The 22438-nt window shown below is 40.1% G+C and overlaps 1 protein-coding gene across 1 annotated transcript in view; it reads left to right on the top strand.

The window, feature by feature from the left end:
• GABRA2 (gamma-aminobutyric acid type A receptor subunit alpha2) overlaps positions 1-22438 on the top strand; it is a 257044-nt gene that overhangs the window by 115998 nt on the left and 118608 nt on the right. The window contains exon 4 of the mRNA XM_068278530.1: positions 9611-9678. Within this exon, the coding sequence (XP_068134631.1) occupies positions 9611-9678 (68 nt within the window). The remainder of the gene's footprint in view (positions 1-9610; positions 9679-22438) is intronic.

Genomic DNA, 22438 nt, shown 5'->3' with positions numbered 1-22438 from the left:
TATTTTTTTTACCTCACTGTCTCTATGTTTCCATTTATATGACATGATGATTTAAGTAACTTACATTTTATATACACTTTAATATACTAACTTCGACCATTATTCAAGTTTTTTCCTAAATTGAAAACCACAGATGTTTTCTCACTTTATAAATAAAATACTCTTTAGCCCCAAGGAAGCAAGAAAATACTAAAAATTAGTGTGATATTACTTTTTTCTCCTGCTGTTTAGTATTTTTTCAATTATTAGCTACTGAAAAATTTATTTATAGGTAAGATGAAAAATTATCCCCTGAGAGAAACTCAGAAGAAAAGTTAATTGAATAAGGGCCCTTGTAATTAAATGATTATGTCAATAAATGTTTCTTAGCAGTTTTTTTGGCCTAGGCCCCATCCTTCATTATGACAATAGCAAAGACCATTCCTGTCATGGATGGTGCTACACTGGGGCATGCTGGGACACTGGTCACCCCTGGGAATCACTGTGCCCCCCTGAGTGCTCTCTCTCTCAGGGATGAGACATTAATCAGAGTGGTGGACTTGCAGGATCATACACAGAAATACAATAATTACTACAATTACAATATATATATAAGTAACTACAATATATATAAGTAACAAACAGAAGGACTAATGTAGAGCTAGGTCAAAAACGGGCTAAGATCGTTACACAGGTAATCAGATGACTACAGTACAAGGGATAGAGACAGGTGCTAGGTCAATATTCAGGCAGACATCATACACATAGGATCAGATATACGAGGCACAGACACGGATGAGACAGAGACAAAGTTGTTAAGCTGGCCGAGGTCTATAACGGGTATCAGATGACTGAGGTACAAAGGGATAAGACTTTAATCAGAGTGATGGACTTGCCAGATCATACACAGAAATACAATAATTACTATAATTACAATATATATATGTAACAAACAGTTAACTGTTTCCAGGCTCCAGCAGCGTAGAGTGAACACGATCTGTATAAACTCTCCATGTCAGCCTGAGTCTATGTAGGCATTAAGTAAAGCAAGGGTCTATTTGCCATAAATACTTAACAATCCTTGCAAGATCCCTTGTAATCAATGTGTCTGGATGAAACCTATATTTGCAAAGAAATCTCTCTACCTCCTTCTGATTGTATGTTTCTAACACTGTCAGTCAATTGGAATAGAGCATGTATTTTACAGGCAGGAAGTTTTTTCCTGTCTGTAAAATACAAGCTCTAGTCTCCAGCAATGCAGTGTTTCTCTCCTTCTTGCCTCGTTGCCCTCCTCTTGCTTGAAGAGTTGTGAGATACAAGCTGTGGGCTGGAATGATTTGTCTCTGATCTGTCAACACAGGAGCAGCTTGCTAGCAAGTAAGGATTAAAGCATGCCAGCAAACTAGCCAAATATATCTGTAGGTAACTTTTCTTCTGTTGTGCCGAGAAGCCTCCAAGTTATGTTTGTGATGTTTACATTTGGTTCCTATAATTGCTGAACTAGTTGGCCTTAATTTTATCACCTGAGTTAGGCAAATTATGTCTATAACTTGCCATACGAACATCGATTTTGACCACCCAAATGTGCCCCCTCTGTGCCCCTCCAAACATTTGAAGCTTGAGCCGCCACTGATTCCTGTCCTTTGTTTTTACCAGTATTCCAAGTGAAGTTTTGTGCAGTTTTGCTTTATTTTAGGTAAATAATGTTTATTATATTACTTTATGCATGGTGGATTAGGTATTTTTTGTTGGAGATTCCATTTGTCTATGTTTGTTATTACATTTATAGTCTCCAGTGATCTCATACACTGTTAAGCATCTTATCTACTTACCACAAGTTTGGCTGTGTTTTTGGGAACACGATGCCATGCGATCCGCTGGTACATCAGAAGTGCATAGACTTCATTATTTGATGTCCTCACCCACACGTTGCGATTCCCTGTGGAATTGCAATATACGGTTGCTGGTGAATTTGTATAAATAGAAATCTCACCCACATCGGGAAGAATCACACTGAAACACAAGTGACAGGTGTTGCGATGGCACTCACTTTTCCTGTTGTGCTTAAAGCGGAACTGTAGAGTGAAAATAAACACATTGTTTCACTTACCTGGGGCTTCCCCAAGCCCCCAGCAGCTGTCCTGTCCCACGCCGGTACTGCCCGAGCCTCCGTTCTCCCGCCGCCGCTCCGTCCCGTACCTCGACTTGTAAGTTGATGCCAGTGCAGCCCTGCCAAGCGTATCCTTTCTTCGCATTCCCCTCTGCAATAGCGGGGAACGTGAAGAAAGGATACGCCTGGCCAGAGCCGAGCAGGTGCAGTGGCCCAGGGGCGAAACCGAAAGTAGCTGGTGGCAGGAGAACAGAGGCTCGTCGAGAAGCGGCAATGGACAGGATGGCTACTGGGGGCTTGGGGAAGCCCCAGGTAAGTGAAACACTGTGTTTATTTTCACTCTACAGTTCTGCTTTAAGTGGGAAAGGGGCCTTAGATTCATTAGGTGGCGGGTTTTCATGTTGCTTTCTGAATCAACTGAATCACACTCTTTATGTCAAAGTGTGCAAACCAAGTCCGCCAGTTTGCATGGGGTTTTCTTGGGGGCATTGTAACATGCTGGCAACATGATGACTTAATTCAGTGACAGAGTTTTGAAGGAGAGGGAAGGGCTGCAATGTGGCCAGTTGTAAAGCTGATTTCTGTGTATGTAAATGTTTCCTTGCAATATTTTTTGTTACTATTCCACTCATAATTCTGGTGCCAGTCGTAATTCTAAAATTGTTGCACCTTGGTCATGTGACTTTATTGACATCCGAGAAAGCTAGAATCATCATTCCTGTTTTTGCAACTTTGATGGCAGGAGACAATTATTTTTCCTTTACAACGCATGAATGTTATGATACCTGTGAGGGTTATTGAGTTGTATATTTTGCTATGTGTTGACAGCCCAGAAGATAAACTCTTCAGTTCTGAGAAAATTGTCTGTATTTTGGATTCTTGATTAATTTGCTGAAGACATAAGAGCTGCATCTTCATTACATTGTATTGTGGATATAACGGGTACATGTGAAGTGGAATTGACAAAGGGATATAACTCCATAAATAACATCACAAAATATTGGGAGTTACCAGTAATAGTGGGGTTGAGAAAAAAAGCAAATAAAATGTAAAAAATAATAGTGAAAATGTCATGCTATACTTTTGGAAATGCACATTTTACATACGGAACATTGTGGGAATCTTCATAGACTTCCATACTTTGTAGGTGAACCCCCCGAAGTCCCTTAATTTAACCAGTTAGTGGGTGCTTGGTGGATGTGTCATTCCTTCTATTTTTATTTTTAGATCACTTGCTGGCCAGCAGCATAGTTAGAAAAATAGTACCAAAATGTCAGTCGAATTTGTGATAGTCTATTTCTATGTCCTCCTAATGGTGGCCATACATGGTACAATTTTTTCATCCAATCTTACCATTTCTATGTAGTATAAGGGTAAATTAAGTGAATATATTAAAAGGATAATTTAGGCAGTTCCCTTATATTACATAGAAGTGGTAAGATTGGATGAAAAAATTGTACCATGTATGGCCACCATCAAAGAGATACATTTTTACAATGGGCAATAGCTAGACTAATGGTCCTCCTTCCTGCCTTCAAGGGGGGAAGGGGTCGGTTAAGCTTGCTGTCTGTAGGTACCTTTTCATGTTTTCTTTGGTATTATGCTGTTGGTATCTGTTTTATATGTGTCAGAACTTACTAGCTGTATGAACATTATGTTAATTAGGTTACCTGCAATACATCATCTATATATTGGACACTTTGGCAAAGTAACACATAATGTTAGGTAATGCGCATGTCAGGAACTTAATTGTTATTGGTATAGCCAACACATATGCATAATATAATGGAAACATGGGCATTATAAATTGAAATATATTGAAAATAGCATCTAACAGTCACCAAGGAAGACCATATGAGATAATGTTGATATATCTGATTATATGATTTTTGTTTGTTATAATCAATAAAAGACCTTGGATAATAACAGATTCCATGAGTATTTTTGAAATGGTCCCATGCTGACTTGTCATTAGTTGCAAGGAGATGTTTGGTTTTCATGCATCCATTTTCACTTGTGTCCCTTTATTAGTGTGCCATTTACACTTATCATCTGTATTTTATGCTTCACCTGTTTGCTGTTTCTCACACATAGAGATCTGTAAATGTTTCTAAATGTTAAATACTTACTTTACAAATTAATTTCTGATGATAAAACTTGGTAGCTTCAGTGACCAGGTCCTATTATTTAAATGTTTATTTTTTTTGTATTATTTTCTTTTAATAGATACCTTGCTTAGCAATTTAAAAACATAAGAAAGGAAATAATTAGATTACCAGTACTTACAAGTACAAATTAAACTGCAAACACAAGACACAAAAAAATATTGCTCTTTGCAGCCATAAATATTATTTAGCAATTGGTAAAAATATGTATATTGCTAATATATTAAACAATATGCAATTATTGATTTTTGGGGGTGTGATGTAGAAGATTTGCACTATATGAGGGGGTGCCTTATAATGTTACCAATCAAAACCACCATGAGGGCCCTTTTCCACTAGCAATCACAATCACAAACGCCAGCGATTGCGATTTTTAGAATAGGGATGCCCACATTTTTTTGGCTCACAAGCTACTTCACAACCAGCAGAGTCCACGAGATCTACCTGCCTCCCAGCATACATAAGGAATCTTCTCCTCACCAGGGGCGTAACAACAGGGGGTGCAGAGGTTGCGACCACATCGGGGCCCTTGGGCCAGAGGGGCTCCACCTCAACCGCAGTATTAGCTCTTTATTGGTCCTGTGCTGGTAATAATATTTTTCTATATATGCTTTGAATAGTAGTAATCGTTAACACACTGTTCCCCATCCCCTTCTTGCAACTCTGACACTGTGGTTGTCCTTCGCAGATTTTGGTGCGCCATATCAATTGTTATGTAAAGAGTGCTTGGGGGGGCCCCATTGTAAAACTTGCACTGAGGCCCATAGCTCCTTAGCTATGCCACTGCTCCTCACGCACCCCCCCCCACCACCAAAGCCTAGCAAATAGCAGCAGAAGAAGCCTTCTCCCCTACATATCATGAACCCCCACTCCCTAACCCAGCAGTTCAATCCTCCCCCCTTCAAACATAGCAAATAGCTTTAGAATCCTCCTGAAGGTATTTGACCATATTGCTCTCACTTGCCTGGCAGCCTGGAGGGGAGAAGACGCTGCACCCGCAGGCAGCCTGGAGGGGAGGAGACGCTGTGTGAGTCACACAGCCTAGAGGGGAGGAGACCTTTCTTCTCATTTGCTCCTCTCCCCTTCAGCCGCTTCTCCCATTTAGCCGCGTCTCTCCCCTCTACTCACTGATACTGCAAAATCTGACAGCTGCGGCTGCGCGGCTTCAGATTATGGCAGGACGAGGCCAGACGGCCACGATCTACTGAGCAGGCGGTCGCGATCTACCGGAAGATCACGATTGACCTATTGGCCACCCAGGGCTTAGAAAGTCAAGAAATCATTTTTAAAAGCATTGTGCACTCCATTAATTTTGTTACAGTAACATGCACTGGCCTGATGTTGAAATAAGCTGAGAGTGTAGATCTGGAGGTGTTGCTTTCCTGGTTGTGCAGTTCCGGAATCTCCCAAGAGGGTTTTTTCTGACTCATGTCACACAGAAAAACTTGGTAATAGGATTATTGGTTAAGTCTGCTGTAGAATGAATTGACGTCTGGCTAGATTCAAGAGCAGTGAATAGCAGCCAAACTGGACAAAACTACATAAATTTCCATTTTTTATTTTCTATACATTTCAAAGAATAAAATATACCAATTATATATAAAATTTAAAATGTATATCCAAGCTGAGGTAACATTGAATGATACAAGGGGGAACAACTCAACCTGCTTTTAGCACAGCTAGTAAAATAACAATTACTGCTATGGTGCAAATGTATTTTGTATGACCTGAATCTAATGCTAAGCTTCTTGCAAAAAACCAAAAGGAGCACAGCAGAGACTTAAAATATACTTAATATGAATGTATTTCTCTATTGATTGGACTCTCACTGCAGAAGCCTCTGCTTGTGTTATATATACAGCAAACTGATTACGGGCACAGTGTGAAACCATGCAAATAATTAATTTCTCCAAATCCCTTTAAATTTACATAACATTCCTTTGAAACTGTTTCAGCCTGGGGCCTAAATACCAGTTCTCTAAACAAAGTCTTGGAAGTTTTTATAAGCAAGTGATTTATATATTAGGACCAACGCCTGTATAATCACATGCAGAGAATAATATGTACATAAACAGACTCTATAAATCTGAATTGCTGTGTTTTATGTATCTAAAGAAAATAAAATATATACTGTAAGGGTCATTGAAGACTCTGGCCTATATGCAATTAATGTTGGCAAAAAACAACTATCAACATTATTTTGAGTATTTTCTTGCTTGTTGGTGACTTAAAAGGCATTTTATGACAAGGGATCATATACAATTTACTTTTTCTCCAGAGTTGTCTCCTAGGAGATAATTTTTCATCTTCTATTTAAAATAACTTTAGCACGTTGTATTTGAAAAAGTACCATAAAGTAGGTGAAACAATACTGTAAAAAATATTTTGAGTATTTATGTGCTTGCTGGCAGTTTAAAAGGCATTTTATTTACAAACTGTGTATTTTTCTGACCATAAATCGCTCTGGACCATAAGGAGCACCTAGGTTTAGACGACAAAAAACAAGTAAAAAATAACTACAGTAATCTTGGTGTGTTCATGGTGCATTCGCATCTTGTGGATATTCTTCCTCCAATACCACAAATATTTTGTTTATCTTCTACCTCGTGGGTCTCCCTTGTGCCTTCCTTGTACCTCTTGTGTCCCCCTTGTATGTTTTGTGTCCTCCTTTGTCCGTCCTGTGTCCACCTCTGTCCCCCTGTGTCCTCCTTTGTCCTTCCTATTTCTCTCTCTGCCTTTCTGTGTCCCCATCTGTCTTTCTTGTGTCCTCCCTTGTGTTCACCTCTGTCTTTCCTGTGTCCCTTCATGTCATCCACTGTCCTCCCTGTGTCTCCTTGTGTCCTGATCTTTCCTTTCTGTGCCCCCCTCTGTCCTTCCTGTGTCCCCTTGTGTCCTGCTCTGTCCTTCCTGTGTCCACTTTCCTGTGTCCCCCTCTGTTCTTCCTGTGTCCCTTTGTGTCATCCACTGCCCTCCCTGTGTCTCCTTGTGTACTGATCTGTCCTTACTGTGCCCCCCTCTGTTCTTCATGTGCCCCCCTGTGTCCGGATCACTCACCCTACATGGGGGCGGCAGCCTGTGTAGGAAGCAGTGTGAACCAGTCTTCACATGATCGTGATTGGCAGTCCCCCCCCCCCCCCCCTTCTGATTGGCCGCAGATCATCTCACCCACAGAGGGTGAATGATCCGGGCACAGGTAGACACTGGTCATGGGAAAATGGTGCCACGGGGGCAGCATGTCTGGCAGCACACACACAAATTGCTTTAAGAAAAAGGACTTATAGGGCTAATGCAATCTATAAAAATACAAAAAAAGTTTTTTTGAAAAAACTTTATTGACATGTGTCAATAAAGTTTTTTCAAAAAAACTTTTTTTGTATTTTTATAGATTGCATTAGCCCTATAAGTCCTTTTTCTTAAAGCAATTGATGAGTCTTGGGGGGCAAGGTGGATTGCCCCAAAAGAGGACTGTGTTTTGATCCTTCACAGTATAAAGGATTACACCCAGAGATAATTATTATGAATAGCACACACACAAACACACACACACATACACACACACACTTTTGGGGGAGAAAGATTGTGTCTTATAGTCCAAAAATATGATATACTAGTAGACCTAAGCCCGTTTAAAAACAGGCTCTAGGTCTGTGTTTCTGGCACCACCCGCCCGCTGCGCGCGCGCCCGCCACCGTGCACACCCAGCCGCTCGCTCACACGCCGCCCACTCGGCTCCCTGGCCCCGTCCCCGTCCTCCTGTCTCTGTGTGGCTGGGTCCGTGCTGCGCACATGTGCAGTAGCAAAAAGCACGGACAACGCTACACGCAGACAGGAGGCACATGCAGGGACATAGGGGTTTTATTATACAGGATATCACACCACAAATTAGTTATTCAAGGCATTGACCCTAGTTTAAATATTTGAAAATAGGAAAATACATGCTCCACTTCACAGGCAAACTAGGAGTAACGCTGCACTTAGGAAATCAGTTGACTGCAAACTGATTTTGTAATTTTTTATTGTACCTGACCTGGAGCTCTTTCCAACTGTCTTCTCTCATAAATGTGTGACAAGTGCTAAGTCCCTGCAGTACTGAATGCATGGAGGTGCATCTTGGATTACTAGAGCATCAGTCTGGCAGAAAGAGGGAGCACTGCAGCAGTCATGTGACCACAAAAACCATTACAGCAATAGCACACTATCATCCGAATCCATTCTAATTAAGAGCCAGAACTACCAAGATTTTGTGTAGTGGGTCTTGTTTTGCAATTTCCAAAAGATTTGTTCACAATCATATAAATCTATTCCAACTGGATGAAAATTATCTGTAAAATGATACACTCAGCACACACACACACAGCAGACACCCACACATGCACACACACACCCACACCACACACACACCCACACACCACACACACACACACCACACACACACACACACACACACACCACACACATATACAGCACACATGCTCACCACACACACACACCACACACACGCACACCACACACACGCACGCACACACACACACACGTGATCCCGTACTTACAGTACAAACAGGTTCTGTTTCCGTACATTGTTTGTAGGTTGAATTTATTTGTAAATTGAGTCCTGTGTTCATCATGAAAGGTGGTTAGATGATTTACTTTTGGGCAACTCTGGATTTGGATATAGAGTAGGCAATTTTAGGCAATTGTATTGTCATTCCTGACAGTGAAGTAGCGCCAAATGTGCAATTAGCATGATCCACGTTATCCAGGCAAAGTTCTCTGTACATTGTCAATGTGTGCATCACCTTGATAATGTTTGTCATGCTAATTGCACAACCCGTGCTACTCTACTGTTAGGAATATTGGTGAAATTGCTGTGTATGCCCTGTGCAACTTTTCCATTCTTTCCTGAATACACACCTAAGTTCTCTTTACTCAAACTCTTGGTGGTTTTGGCTTGCTACAAGTTAGGCTGTGTGTTCTCAAGGAAGTTTGACATTCAAACCATGTTTTTTTTTTAAGTTATGCTGTAGTTGTAGGAACTTTTGAATATACATTAGTTATTTTAGCGTCACTAAAATTTGATGGTTCTCCTTAAGCTGTACGGTAAGTTTATAAACCCAAATATTATGCAGCCGTTTGTGACTTTCAGCTGCTAGTCTTGTTACACGCTCTGCTGGCCGTATTATGGTGTCTAGCCTTGGTATCTATTCGCACACAGTAAAGCTTGTTGGATCTCTTAAGTGCCCGCTTGCTTCATATTTATGCAAAATGACATTCTGCATTGCTGCTGCCATGAAATTGTTTCTTAAAGTTTGGTGCTCGAGAGATTAAGTTTGTTCTTTATCATCTTTTTTAACCCTAGACCGAGTAACAGAAGTACACACTGATATCTATGTGACAAGTTTTGGGCCAGTTTCTGACACAGACATGGTAAGTCTCCTGTCTACCTATCTTTTATTAGGACAATTAAGCAATGTTTTGGTCATGTTTATTAAAGCAGGAGGATCAGCCATACTATGGCAGGAAAAAAAAGCACATATACCAGATAACTACATTTCTACTTACATAACAATTGTATTGCACTGCCAACGTTTTGATCTCAGTGAATTTTATATCGTGATTGAAGAGAATTCTGTTCCTGGCATGTGCCATCTCTTTTTCCCTCAGAGTGAAGCCGATCCTGTTGTAATTTCCCCTTTTACTTTTCTCCCCCAATCTGCAGTGTCATAGCTAGCTTGCTTGTAAACACGTTTGCGCACAGGATCAGATTTCAGCCTAAGCCTGAACACTGACATGCTCTCATCCAATCAATGAAGAGCAAGAATGTGGGAGGGGAGATGGCAAGCTTCCCTCTCTCCATCTGGTCAGCGATGGCAGAGAATAGAGCTTGGTATACTGAGGTAAAATAATTACAGCAGAGACATTTCTTAATAGATTGGAGAGCTTGCACTGCAGGGTGGGATTTCCGGCAGCATTTTAAACACAGTGCAGTGTTTAAAATTGAATTGATTTTGTGGTTGACAATCCCTCTTTAAAGAGAAAATATGATGGAAAAACTGTAAAATTTTAAATACACAAATAATACACATATAAGATGCACATGTGTAGTAGAGTAAAATGCACTGTAAGTGACACATTTTTCTGTGTAGCTGCAACTAATACTACATATACTAATAATGTGATGGTCTTGACCTCATACTATCAGGTTTTAGACTAGTAACTCTCCTCATATGTATTTTCTAAAGCACTATCTGAATGCCGTTTGCTTAGCACCAATGTTAAATAGTGTGTATGTGAGTGGGCAGGCTAGCCTGCATGTTTGCATACATCCTAGCCAGGGAGCACTTTTATAGAAACTAAGGAACCATTGAGGTTCCCCCATGAGGGGATGGATTAGTCTAAAACCTGTTGGTAAGATATTCAGAGCTGTCAGATTAACAGTTTTTACTATAAGTGACAACTATATAGAAAACCATTTATTTACAGATCATTTTACTTTGTGTCAAATATACAACCCATATGTACTGGATGTGTACATATATCTTTTTTAACATTTTATAGTTTTTTGTCAGTGTTGTCCGAAAAGAAATTTTGGCATGATTACAATGTTACACATTAATGATTTGTATTATGTTGTATTATCATTGTGTAATGATTTGTGTTAATGTTTTATTTTTACAAATAATCATGTAATAGAAGTAACAACCAAGAAATCCTACTAGATTTTCAACAGTAAAGTGCAGTAGCTGTATCTACTAGTTACCAGGGCCCCTGCAGCACAGGGGCCCCTGCATAGGTCTGGGGCCCTGGGGCAATTGCCCCCTTTGGCTCTGTGGCAGCGCCGGCCCTGCTACTGTACAAGCTGTTCCTGTATGCTTAGGATTTAGCATGCACTTTAGCTTGTGATTGTTTTTATTTTTCTTTTACAATTTGTATTAATAAAAACTGGCTGTGCTTCACTATGTTAATTTTATGTGGCACTACATGTTTATGGAGATATTTATATACAAAGCTGTGGAGAGGGTCCGCTTGTTTCATCTCTAGGAGGATTACCCCTGTTTATAAGCACAACTCAGATTGCTTCTCTGGTCTATATGGTCCAGTGAATGATTTAATCATGTCTCTCATGTCTGGTAGAGGAATATCACCCTGGATTTGCTGCATTTGGAATTATTTGAATTATTTGCATTCTGGGCGCTGAATGCAAATTTGTACTGTTTGAGCCACAGATTTTCTCAGCAGCTGCAACTTTATTGGAACATTTATTGGATTTTTTTTATTGAGTTTTTGTTTAGATTTCATAGCCCACTCTTTTTATTTGTAAACTTAGAGATCTTCTTATGAGACAAAAGGCAATAGCGGGGTTCCCTACCAGCTCAGAGCACATTCTGGCATACATTATAATATAATGTGCTGTTTTAGGCAAGCGGTATTTATGTTTGGCTGCAACCCATCAGAAGAAAATGAGTAAAATAAGCTATAGAGCTGGGGCGTGTTCTGGGCTAGGGACTGATCAGTATTTACCTCTATTGAGGGAAAACACTACTTGCCTCTTGAAGTTAAGGAGATCAATGTGAAGGTATATTCATTTGGCACATTACCAAATCATGACGGAGATACGTTCAGTGCTGCCAACTTTCACTGGCATTAATAAGACATTTTGAGACATCAGCTTATCTTTGAAAGGTGATATAATAAATACACCATTGACATTTTGAAGTCTGAACTGAGAATAAACTTATGAAATAATTGTAGCAATGACAGAAAATAAACCTCCTTGCAGACTCATATTACTATTATTAATTTAAGGAGATGTATTTTAACTCTGAAATCTGCACAGCAGCCATACCAGTGTGACCTGCTATCTGGTTCATTTAGATATTAGATACATCCAATTTTGATTGGCTAGCCAATGACCAATTTTACCACTTTATCTAGTATGAAGGCCAATAGATTTTGAATACTTTAAACAGATTGTGTAGGTATTAGGGATGGTCGCAAATGTTGATTTCCTATTCTGCAGAAATTCAATTTTCCGCCAATGCCGATTACCAATTCCACAGATTTCCGATCGGTTACCAATTTCCGAGTAGTGGGGTTTATGGTAATTTTTTGCATTCTCTGATTGGCCAAATACTTCTGAATTGACACTGTATTCTTTGATTGGTCCAATGCTTCCGAGTTTTGTGATTTGGCTAAATTACAGAGTTGTGGTAATGCAGCATTTCTACAGAAATACGATTTCCGAGTTCAGATTTCCCATTTCGGAGTAGTGGTTTTTCTTTTGTCATTTTTTGCATTCTCTGATTGGCCAGATACTTCTGAATTGGATGCCGAAACTGGGCGCCCCATAGCAGCTGTGCTATGCTGCGTGGGGCACGTAGCAGTAATTCGGGGCTCTGGCGGCTGCCAGACCCCGAATTACATCTCCCTCCGAGTTGCGACAACTCAGAGGGGGAATAGTATTTAATGCCGCCTTGGAGTTTAGCGGCAGTGGTGAGAGCCGTCATTCAGCTCTCACCGTGCCGAACTGAGCGGCGCCAAATTAATATGCACCCCTTCCGAATTGTTTCTGCTTTCTCTGATTAGTTACCGAATTGCAGTAATGCAGTATTTCTGCAGAAATCCGATTTCCGATCAGAAATTTGGAAATTTCAATTCCGCAAAATCCAAATGAGCATCCATACTACATAATAAATGAGAATCAGGATGATTCTCTTTAGTTCACCCAGTGGATGAATAGGGAGCCCCAGTGGGAGCTTTAAAGATGCTTTTGCTGGGATTCCAGAGAAGAGGATGGAATCAGCAGTCATTTTGGTTCCCATAGGCGGCACAGAGCGGTGGAAGTGATCAATGCTAGTAGAGCCTGGCATACAGCGTGGACATCGGATAAGTGCTGGGAGCCTTCTGGTTCTAGCAGCAGGCATCAGGTGACAGCGACAGTGCACACACATTTCCTGGGGAAGTGTGGTGCTGAAGGACAGCTCCAAAGCACAAATGCCTCCTCCACATTGCTTGAAATTGCTTAGAGAATAGCTAGTATTTGCCTGAGTTATGTTCTTAACACTTTGACATCACTTGGGAGAAGCCAGTTATTGAATTTGCCGGTGAATCCTGCGTGAAGAGAATTCTGCATGTTTTGACCTTCTCATCACTCGAATTACATATGGCCTTGGTTGTCTCACTACAGTTCCTCTTGATATTTCAAGAGAGCGATCCAGACCAGTGGGATTCAAGTAACAGGCAACTTAAAGGACACCTAAACTGAGAGGGATATATAGGCAGCCATATTGATTTCCTTTAAACAATACCAATTACCTGGTATTTCTGCTAATCTTTTTGGCTGAAGTAGTATATGGATCACACTACTGAAAAATAAGCAAGTGGGTATTCCTGTCAGACTTCAGTCAGACACATCTGAACTGAGTGTTTGTTCGGGGTCTATGGCTAAAAGTATTAGAGGCAAATGATCATCAGGACAGCCAGGCATCTGGTATTATTTAAATGGAAAAAATATGGCAGCCTCTATATATCTCTCAGTTCAGGTGTACTTTAATGTCCTCAATGCACAAAATAAGAAAACGTTTTAGGAGAGGCATAGCCCACAGTCAACACATAAGTTGATCTGGACTGTGCTTAGAAGCAGACGCAGATGATAACAGAGACCACTAGACATCTAAGGAATGATCCCTTTGCAAACTCCAGGCAGAAGACCAAGGCAGCCGTGAACTCAGTTTGAGCAAAACTCAAGAAAATGCAGTTGTTAATAAGGCTAGGCCTGTATATTACACCTATGTGCTTTTTTAAGCTGTTTACTGAGGACGAATTGCAGACCAGGTTTTGCAAGTGGATTATCAGAGGACAAAGACACCACAACTTTCAGTGGTAGCAGGCTTCCATTTCTTTTCTTTTTTTCACTTATTCCTCCTCCAGTCTACAGTATTTAACCCACCCCCCAAGGTATGCAAAGTATATGGATCTCTTATAGCTTCTTGCTTTCCACAGCTGACTTCTCCCTGTTGCTGCTGTTATTAATCCTATGAGATCTGCCTTTTCCCCAGCTCTATCATTGTCATTCAGAGAAGCACACACTGAGCTGTTTATCAAACAATAATCTTTTGGCTTGTTTCATAGATCTAGCATATTTTTATACATCAGCATGAAAAAAGTAAAAAAAAAATATTGGCTTCTTTCACAGGGCTGGCTTTTATTTGTTAGACAGACATCCAATGGGTTATTTCCACACACAAAAAATACAAAATGGGAGGCTTGTTTCACAGGCTTGCCATATTTAATCAGCAATAAGTAGGGATGTGATCCATAAAAATAAAACAGCACAACAAGCTACTTCATTTGTTTATGCTTCTTTTTGAAAACCCAACAATTCCGTCTCTCTTATTGCCTATAGTGCATTCTGCAAAAATTCTGCAATTTTGCAGCAATTTTATAAATTCCTTGGAAATTCCAGCGGAGTATGTTTTTCCCATTGTATTCTTTCCTACTTGCCATTATATAATATACTGTCAATTAGTGAATGCCCAAGAGGGTTTTCTGAGTATAATTTGAGGTAATCTGTCATAAGACTGATGTCCAGTCAGAAGCGATATTGCAGGAATACAGTGATAAACATTTCAGTAAATCCACCAAGGAATTCGTGAAAGAAAAGACTTTGGTTGTTTTGGAATGGCCAAGTTAAAGCCTGGATCTAATTGCAATTTAGGTTTGAAACAGGCTGTTTCAAAACTGCAGTGTTAAAGTGACACTGAAGTGAAAATAAAAACCGTATGATATAATGTATTGTATGTGTAGTGCAGATAATTAATAGAACAATAATAACAAAGAAAAGAGTCTCATAGTTGTATTTTCAGTTATATAGCTTGTTTTTATTAACATTGCATCATTCTCTAATATGTACAGTTCACAAACTACACTGTATTTTAAACTATGGAACAGAGCAGAGCTAATGACTTTTTGAACTTCCCTGCAGGAAAACCTTATCTGAAGTTGTCTTTCATTGTTTCTTTGATGTATAAGTGCTTCGGAAAATAGGACTGTAGCCGACCAAATTTGGGGTAGATAACAACTGTAGTTTCTTAACTCTTCCTGTACTGAAAACAATACGAGACTCATATCTTTGCTACCAATGTTCTGTTTCTAATGCTGGGTACACACGATGAGATTTCCTGTTCGATTTGCGGATTGATTCGATTAAATCAAACATGTTCGATTGGATTTCGATCGTTTTTTCCGTCGATTTTGCATACCTATCATGAAAAAAACGATCAAAATCCAATCGAACATGTTTGATTTAATCGAATCGATCCGCAAATCGAACGGGAAATCTCATCGTGTACAGCATTAGCTGCACTACTCATATGCATTGTCTCATAAGTTTATTTTCAGTTCAGATTGCCTTTGAGAAACACCTATCTGAAGTGGTTTCTGTCAAAGAGTTCACTACCAAGATGAAGAGGCAACAGAAATAAAATGGGAAAAGCATTCCTAAAGTGTGTTTTCATCTCTGTATCTTTAAAATAAATCCCCTCTGTCAGTATATGCCATTTGAAGGAAGATACCATTTGTAGGGGGGGTGTTTGGTAGGACAGGGTGTTTGAAAGAACACATTGGGGGGAATTTGACAGGGCATCGGGCACATATAGAGTTGATACAAATGCTGTTGTGTGTTTTCGGAGAATAAAGTTGGAATTAGAAGGTGCACAGCGTGAAGGTGGGTAGAACAGGTAAATGAAGATCAGGTCAGAACACCGATGGAATGAATAGGGTATGTATCTGATGTGGGGGATCACAGTGGGAAAGGGTAGGATAAATGGGAGGAAACCTATTGGCAGAGTGCAGGTGAGGTGAGTAGTGTACTTTACACAGTAGAGATCTTAGCATGTATAAGTATAAAATACAAAGTAGAAGTGATAGGATAGGGCAGTAACTAAGGGGATGCACCGTGGGGGATATAGGGTGGGGGTTATATGGAAGGGGGAGTTATTTGTGCCCTCTATTCCTTCCTATGTGCAATGGTCACTCACCATTGCATTACCAATTGTCTTGTGGGTATTACGTAGTAGATGTTCAAATAGAACTTTAGGCAATTAGAACATTTTGTTTTCAGTGGAGAGAAAAGGCGAGACTTACCTCTTTCCTTGCAGTCTGAGAGATAACAGGATCTCTATTGCAAATATCCTCATCTTCCATTCACAGCTCTTAGGCATTGAATCTGTTCACTGTAGCTCTGTAAAATCAACATTTCAATCTTTATTTTTGGTCTTATTCCAGGATGTGTGCACTGGAATAGAGATGTCCCAAACAGTTCACCAGGAGAACAGTTCTCTACGAACATGGACTGTTCAACGTTCGCTTTTACCTCAAATTTTTTTTAAAAACAATTTGTATTTGCACTTTTTACATTGAAGTCACTGGCCACCGACTTTAAAGGTTAATAGCAAAGCCCCCTTATGTGCTAGAAACAGCACATTTTCAGGGTATGTGGAAGAGGAGAGTGGGTAAAAGAGGAAACATTTTTTTTTCAAAAAGACCTTATAGTTTTTGAGAAAATCGATTTTAAAGTTACAGGGAAAAAATAGCAGCCTATAGCAAAGTCCAGCACTAAAATGACAGATAATGTATTAATATGTATATAAATGTATTTTTTTTTTAATTTTTAATTTTTTTATGTTAAGAGTGTGGGAAATAAAAAAATGGTGTGGGGTCCCCCTCCCAAGCCGCTTTAACCCCTTGTTCCCCATGCATGCTTGAATAGCCAAAAATGCGGAGCTGGGATAGCTAGAATGACAGCTGTTCGCCTGCCATTAAAGTCTATGGAGCCCACTGGGAAGAGTCTGTTTGCAAATTTTTGTAGAAATTTGCGTTCACGGTTCGCAAACCGAAAATCTAGTGTGTGTACGGGAGCTCTCTAACATGGCCTAAAGATCCAGCATGGTGCCTGTTACCTAAGTCACTCCGGAGCCCATTATTCTCCCAGAAGCCGCTCTGTCATGTGTGAGATGAGTCATCATGTGTGAGAGTTTAGTCTGTCTAATTCCCTCTCATCTGTGACTAAAATGAGTTGTAATTCGATCCCCCAACAGTGGCAGCTACCTGCCAAGGCAGAGACCTCTTTGGTAAACACAGAATGTTAAGAATATGTCTGTTTCCATGAAAGCAGGAAGTAGACACACTGCAGATGTATTGCAGGATTTGTATAAGATGTAACAAAGAAACATTTCTTTAAAGGTTATTATGCTGTTGTGTATCTTTTAGAGCAGAGAGGAAGTTCTTAGTTCATGTCCTCTTTAACCCTACCAGGGATTATGGGGACCGAACTGAGATCAGGTGAAATGATGTGATGCAGTCTCTGTCCAGAGATGGCAATGTGCACAGTGAAGCTTCCCTGTAGAAACATGGAATGTAAAAGCTATGTGTGACTTTAGATCTGAGGAAAGTGTCAGGGGAAGTGGGGAGGTGGGGAGGTAATGAATGATAGTAGAGGGAAGCCAGAGTAAATGATCTAATCACTTTTTACCTCCAGCTACTCCCTCTATTGTTTCTAGCAGAAGGAACTACCTTTTCAGCTTTAATTAAAGAAATGCTGCAGGGGCTGCTACAAATGGATGCCCCTTCTATATGAACCAGTAGTAACAGAAATAATTGAAAATGAGAACACCCATACTGAGAGTGAATTGTACCTGCTATGCTGTATCACACAGTGTTATGTACATAAATCACCAGCAAAGAAATGAGCGTTAGCATCACTGTGACAACTGACTGCCATGTTATGCTATAAAGTGAAATACAAACAACGTTTTAGTTAAACGATAGATATGTTTAGTATATTTGTAAACGTGATTTGTCACGGGTGCATTTTGTAAACTTAAATCATCACAAGAGCAGTTTGAAAACATTAACAATTTCCTAGCGCAGTTTAAAAATGTTAATAATCTCCGGGCGCTGTTTGAAAACATTAATAATCTCCGGGCGCCCTTTTTTCCTGTTCGGTGCCCGTCAACGATATTTATTATGGGAGTAAATGGTGGCGCCCTTTTTGTTCATTTGTCTCATGAGCTCAAATTTCCTGCTTCCGTCAGAATGCATGTAACCATATAGCCATAAGTATTATTTGCTGTATACAGAAGGAAATGTTATTTCTTTATTTCCACATTATCTCTAAGATCAGAGCTAATCATCTCTCTCTCTCTCTCTCTCTCTCTCTCTCTCTCTCTCTCTCTCTCTCTCTCTCTCTCTCTCTCTCTCTCTCTCTCTCTCTCTATATATATATATATATATATACTGTGTGTATATAAATATATATGTATATATATATATATATATATGACACACACACACACACACACACTCATACATCTATTTTGATACAGCATAGATTTGGAAGCTCACTTTCAATTTTCAAAGATTGTTATTTTCCTGCATGCTTCTCCTTTCCATAGTAATATTTTGGCAAATACGTGCTATTGGATAGTAAAATCTAAGTGCACATATAGCGCACCCAAATTTGTTCAGGTGTTACGCAATCCAGGGCTGTGGAGAGTTGGTACAAAAATCATCTGACTCCGACACCTCAGTTTATGAAACTACCGACTCCAACTCCAGGTACCCAGAATTTGCCCCGACCCCGACTCCTCAACTCTGACTCCTTAGTCTAATACTTACCAGTGCTTTGGATTTGCTACAAAAATACTCCGAGTCCTGAAAAATGTGGTAAATGTGTCATGTACACAACACGCATGGTGATTGTGTAATGTGGGCTACGCATATAGTGTTAACGTGTGTTATAGAAGCAACCTCTGCATCATATGCATAATGTGTTACACAGACTGTGTAACGTGAATTACATAGTTTGTGTAATGCCCAGTAAAATGTATGCACACACTTTTAACATACATTAGGGTTTTGTACACCTATAACATATGATAAATTGTTTAGACCAGAAAATTAAAATTATTCAGGGGCGGGGCAAGAGCATTGGCAGATCGATGGCCTATAGCTTTGCACTGCATTGAACAGTGCAACTCTGCAGTTTAATTGATTTCCAATACATTCCCTGCTGTAATGTATTGGAAATTGATGTGTAGTGTGTGGTAGGAATCGATTCCTTCTGAATCTATTCATTTTAGAAAGGAATCAATCCTTTTGGAACATTGGGGTGAAATCTGTAAGTTTTTAGATTTACTTAACATTTACATGGGCTGCATGTATCTCATTCCATATTGTACAGTTATATAACATGTAGATGACTGCTAATATAGAATTATCCAGCTATACAAAAACCCTGACATTAGAAGCATTGGTGGCTTGTATTGGTAAGATGCTATAAATCAGCCTTATCTCTTGCAGTCAGAGATAAAACAACAATCTCTCAGTCAGTCTGGAGAGTTCAGGGCAGCATACTAATAAGGGTCCAAGGAGCAAATGGAAGTAAACCTAGTTACACTTTCAGGTATTTTTTTTAAAGAAAAATGTTGTTCTTAGAACACAGTATAATGTAGCTAATTGATTGGAGCAGAGGGGACATTTTGACTGCAGTTTCCCTGTAAGTGTTAAGGGTAAATTGAAGTAGACATAGGGTCATATTCACTAAACATTGGTAAAGTTGCCATGTGCAGGAAGCATGTGGGTATTTTACTGTTACTTACGCAGACTATATTACATGAGTTGCGCAATTAGCGCAGCCTGTGTCACCTCGATACCATAAGCATTGCTATGGTTACACACCTTATGTTATTTGTATAGCAAGCAATATGCTAGCAATGCTTTTGTTACCTAGATGTATCGTCTGTTACCTAGCACACGTTGCACAATTAACGGTCCCTAGGTAACACAGTGTTGCACTAGTTGTGCAATGCACGCTATGTAGTCATCAAAGTAATGGTAAAATTGTTGTATGCTTCCCAGGCATTACAACTTTACCAATATTTACTGAATATGACTCATAGAGGGCTCAGTCTACTGTGGAGTTTCTTTATTAGATGCTAATATATAATAAAAAGCAGTTTGAATAAAATGCAATGGCAGGTTTCAGGGCAAGACTACACTTTGGAAACTTGTAATTTGTAAACAGACAACATTACTTATGCACAAAAGCAAATATGATAACTGTATGAGTAATAAAAAGTAGGAAAACACATTTTTATTGAATGTTATGTTGGAGTTTCAGACCACTTTAAAATACATGTAAACACATATAAGAAGTACGTTTCTTCCAGAGTAAAATGAGCCATACATTTCTTATCACCTATGTTGGTGTCACTTACAGTAGGTAGTTGAAATGTAACAGAACCAACAGATTTTGGACTAGTCAATCTCCTCATGGGAGATTCTTAGGTGTTTGTTTATGCTCAAAAGCACCTAGTTAATGGCAGTTGCTCTGTCCAACTGCCAAAACAGTGTGAAGAGAGCAGGGAAGCCAGCCAGCATCATTGTATAAATCCCTTTTCAGGGAAGCCTTTATAAAGAATAAAAACCTTGCTGAGAATCCCCCATGAAGAGATGGACTAGTCCAAAACCTGTCGGTTCTGTCAAATTTCTACTACCTACTGTAAGGCTCGGTCCACACTGTGGTGATATATTTGGGTGCTGATGATGTTAGGGAATACAGGACCATATTTCTGTAATTTTTGTAACTTTTATCTTGTAACTTTTACTGTGTAACTTTTTTACTTTGTTTTTGTACATCTTTTGTATATGCAGGTATTAAGTTCTGCATTGTTCCATGTTTTTTCTGGAATATTAAATTGTTATTTAAATAAATTTGACTTCTTCTGTACTAAACTAACACTCATAGCCTAGAAGAGACTGAAGTGCAACTGTGTATAAATCCATGCCTAATTTTACGTTTGAGCAACCCTACCGTATGAGATTGTAATTGCATTGTGTGTGGGGGCATTTGTCATACGCTGGCCTAAAGCGCACAGCTGACCCAATGTACGAAAACGCCAGTGCGAGTAGCTCGACAGCAGAGTGACTAACAGTATCGTTCGGAACGACTGTTAGTGGTTTTGCTTCACTACAGTGTAAGATTGCAACTGTGCGTGTGTGTGTGTGTGTGGCGTTCCCGTATTCGGCCTAAAGCGCAAAGCTGACCCGAATACGAAAACGCGGATTGCGTGCTGAGCACTCGACAGCCGAGTGGAAGTGTCTAGCAAACCGCTAGTGGTGGCAGTAAGGAGCTTTTGAGGGGTCAAAGCCTTGTTTGTAGCTCGAATAAGGCTGCTCCCCACTTGATCTGGTCAAACCCGCAGTCGGGAACTGTATACGCAGGCGTGCCGCGGGCCGGTTCCTGACACACACTTGTCTGGTTCCAGATCGGATCCATGTCAAAAGGATCTGTTTTTCTGAAAAACTGATCCGTTTGACACGGCTCTGATCTGTATGTAGGGCACGTTCCATGTCCGCGTGTTGATCACGTTGGTACGTATGCATCAACTGCTCACCTGTCTCGCTGCCACTGCTTGTCCCGCCACTCGGTTCCTTCCACGGCCTGGAGGCCAGCAGGGCTCTCCATAGTCTGCAACATGCCAATTCTGCCTAGCAACAGGGAGACTGTTCATTGGTTCAACATGAACCAATGAGAATTCTCCCTGTTGCTGAGGATTTCCATTGGTATATTGCAGCCCAATGGAGAATCCCCATGCTTCTGTCAGCCACCAGGCTGTTCAGGACAGACTGAGCGGGGGTGATGGACGGCAGGGCGCTTGAGTACAATGCGACGGGATGTGGCCGAAATGGGCGATGAGGATGTGGCAGCTAGCTTAGTGAGAGTGGACAGTGTTTGTTTTCATAGGCTTGCATTGGACATGGTTTCCCACCCTGTCCGGGAAAAAGTGTCAAATCCGGACTCTTCGTAGCGTTTTCTTTCCGTGTAACACGGATCCGTGTGCGATCCATGTTTTTACACGAGTGGAAGCAGGTCCTATGTTTAACATAAGATCCACTTCCCGTGTTTCTGCAGAGCTTTAAAAATGTATCCCACGGATATGTTTTTAAAACAAGTGTGATCCGGCTCTAAGTGACAGCAACATAGGAGAAAGGTAATTTATGGCTAATTTTTCTCTGGAAGAAACATACTTATTTGTATGTGTTTACACGTATTTTAAATTTTACAATTTTTGTGATAGTGGTCCTTGTGAAATCTCAGATGTTTTTTCTTTGGCCATAGCACTAC

The sequence above is a fragment of the Hyperolius riggenbachi genome, chromosome 1, assembly GCF_040937935.1.
Source record: "Hyperolius riggenbachi isolate aHypRig1 chromosome 1, aHypRig1.pri, whole genome shotgun sequence".
In the NCBI taxonomy this organism is placed as follows: Eukaryota; Metazoa; Chordata; class Amphibia; order Anura; family Hyperoliidae; genus Hyperolius; species Hyperolius riggenbachi.
Note: the sequence above shows the minus strand (reverse complement) of the source record. Positions and strands in the feature narration are given on the sequence as shown.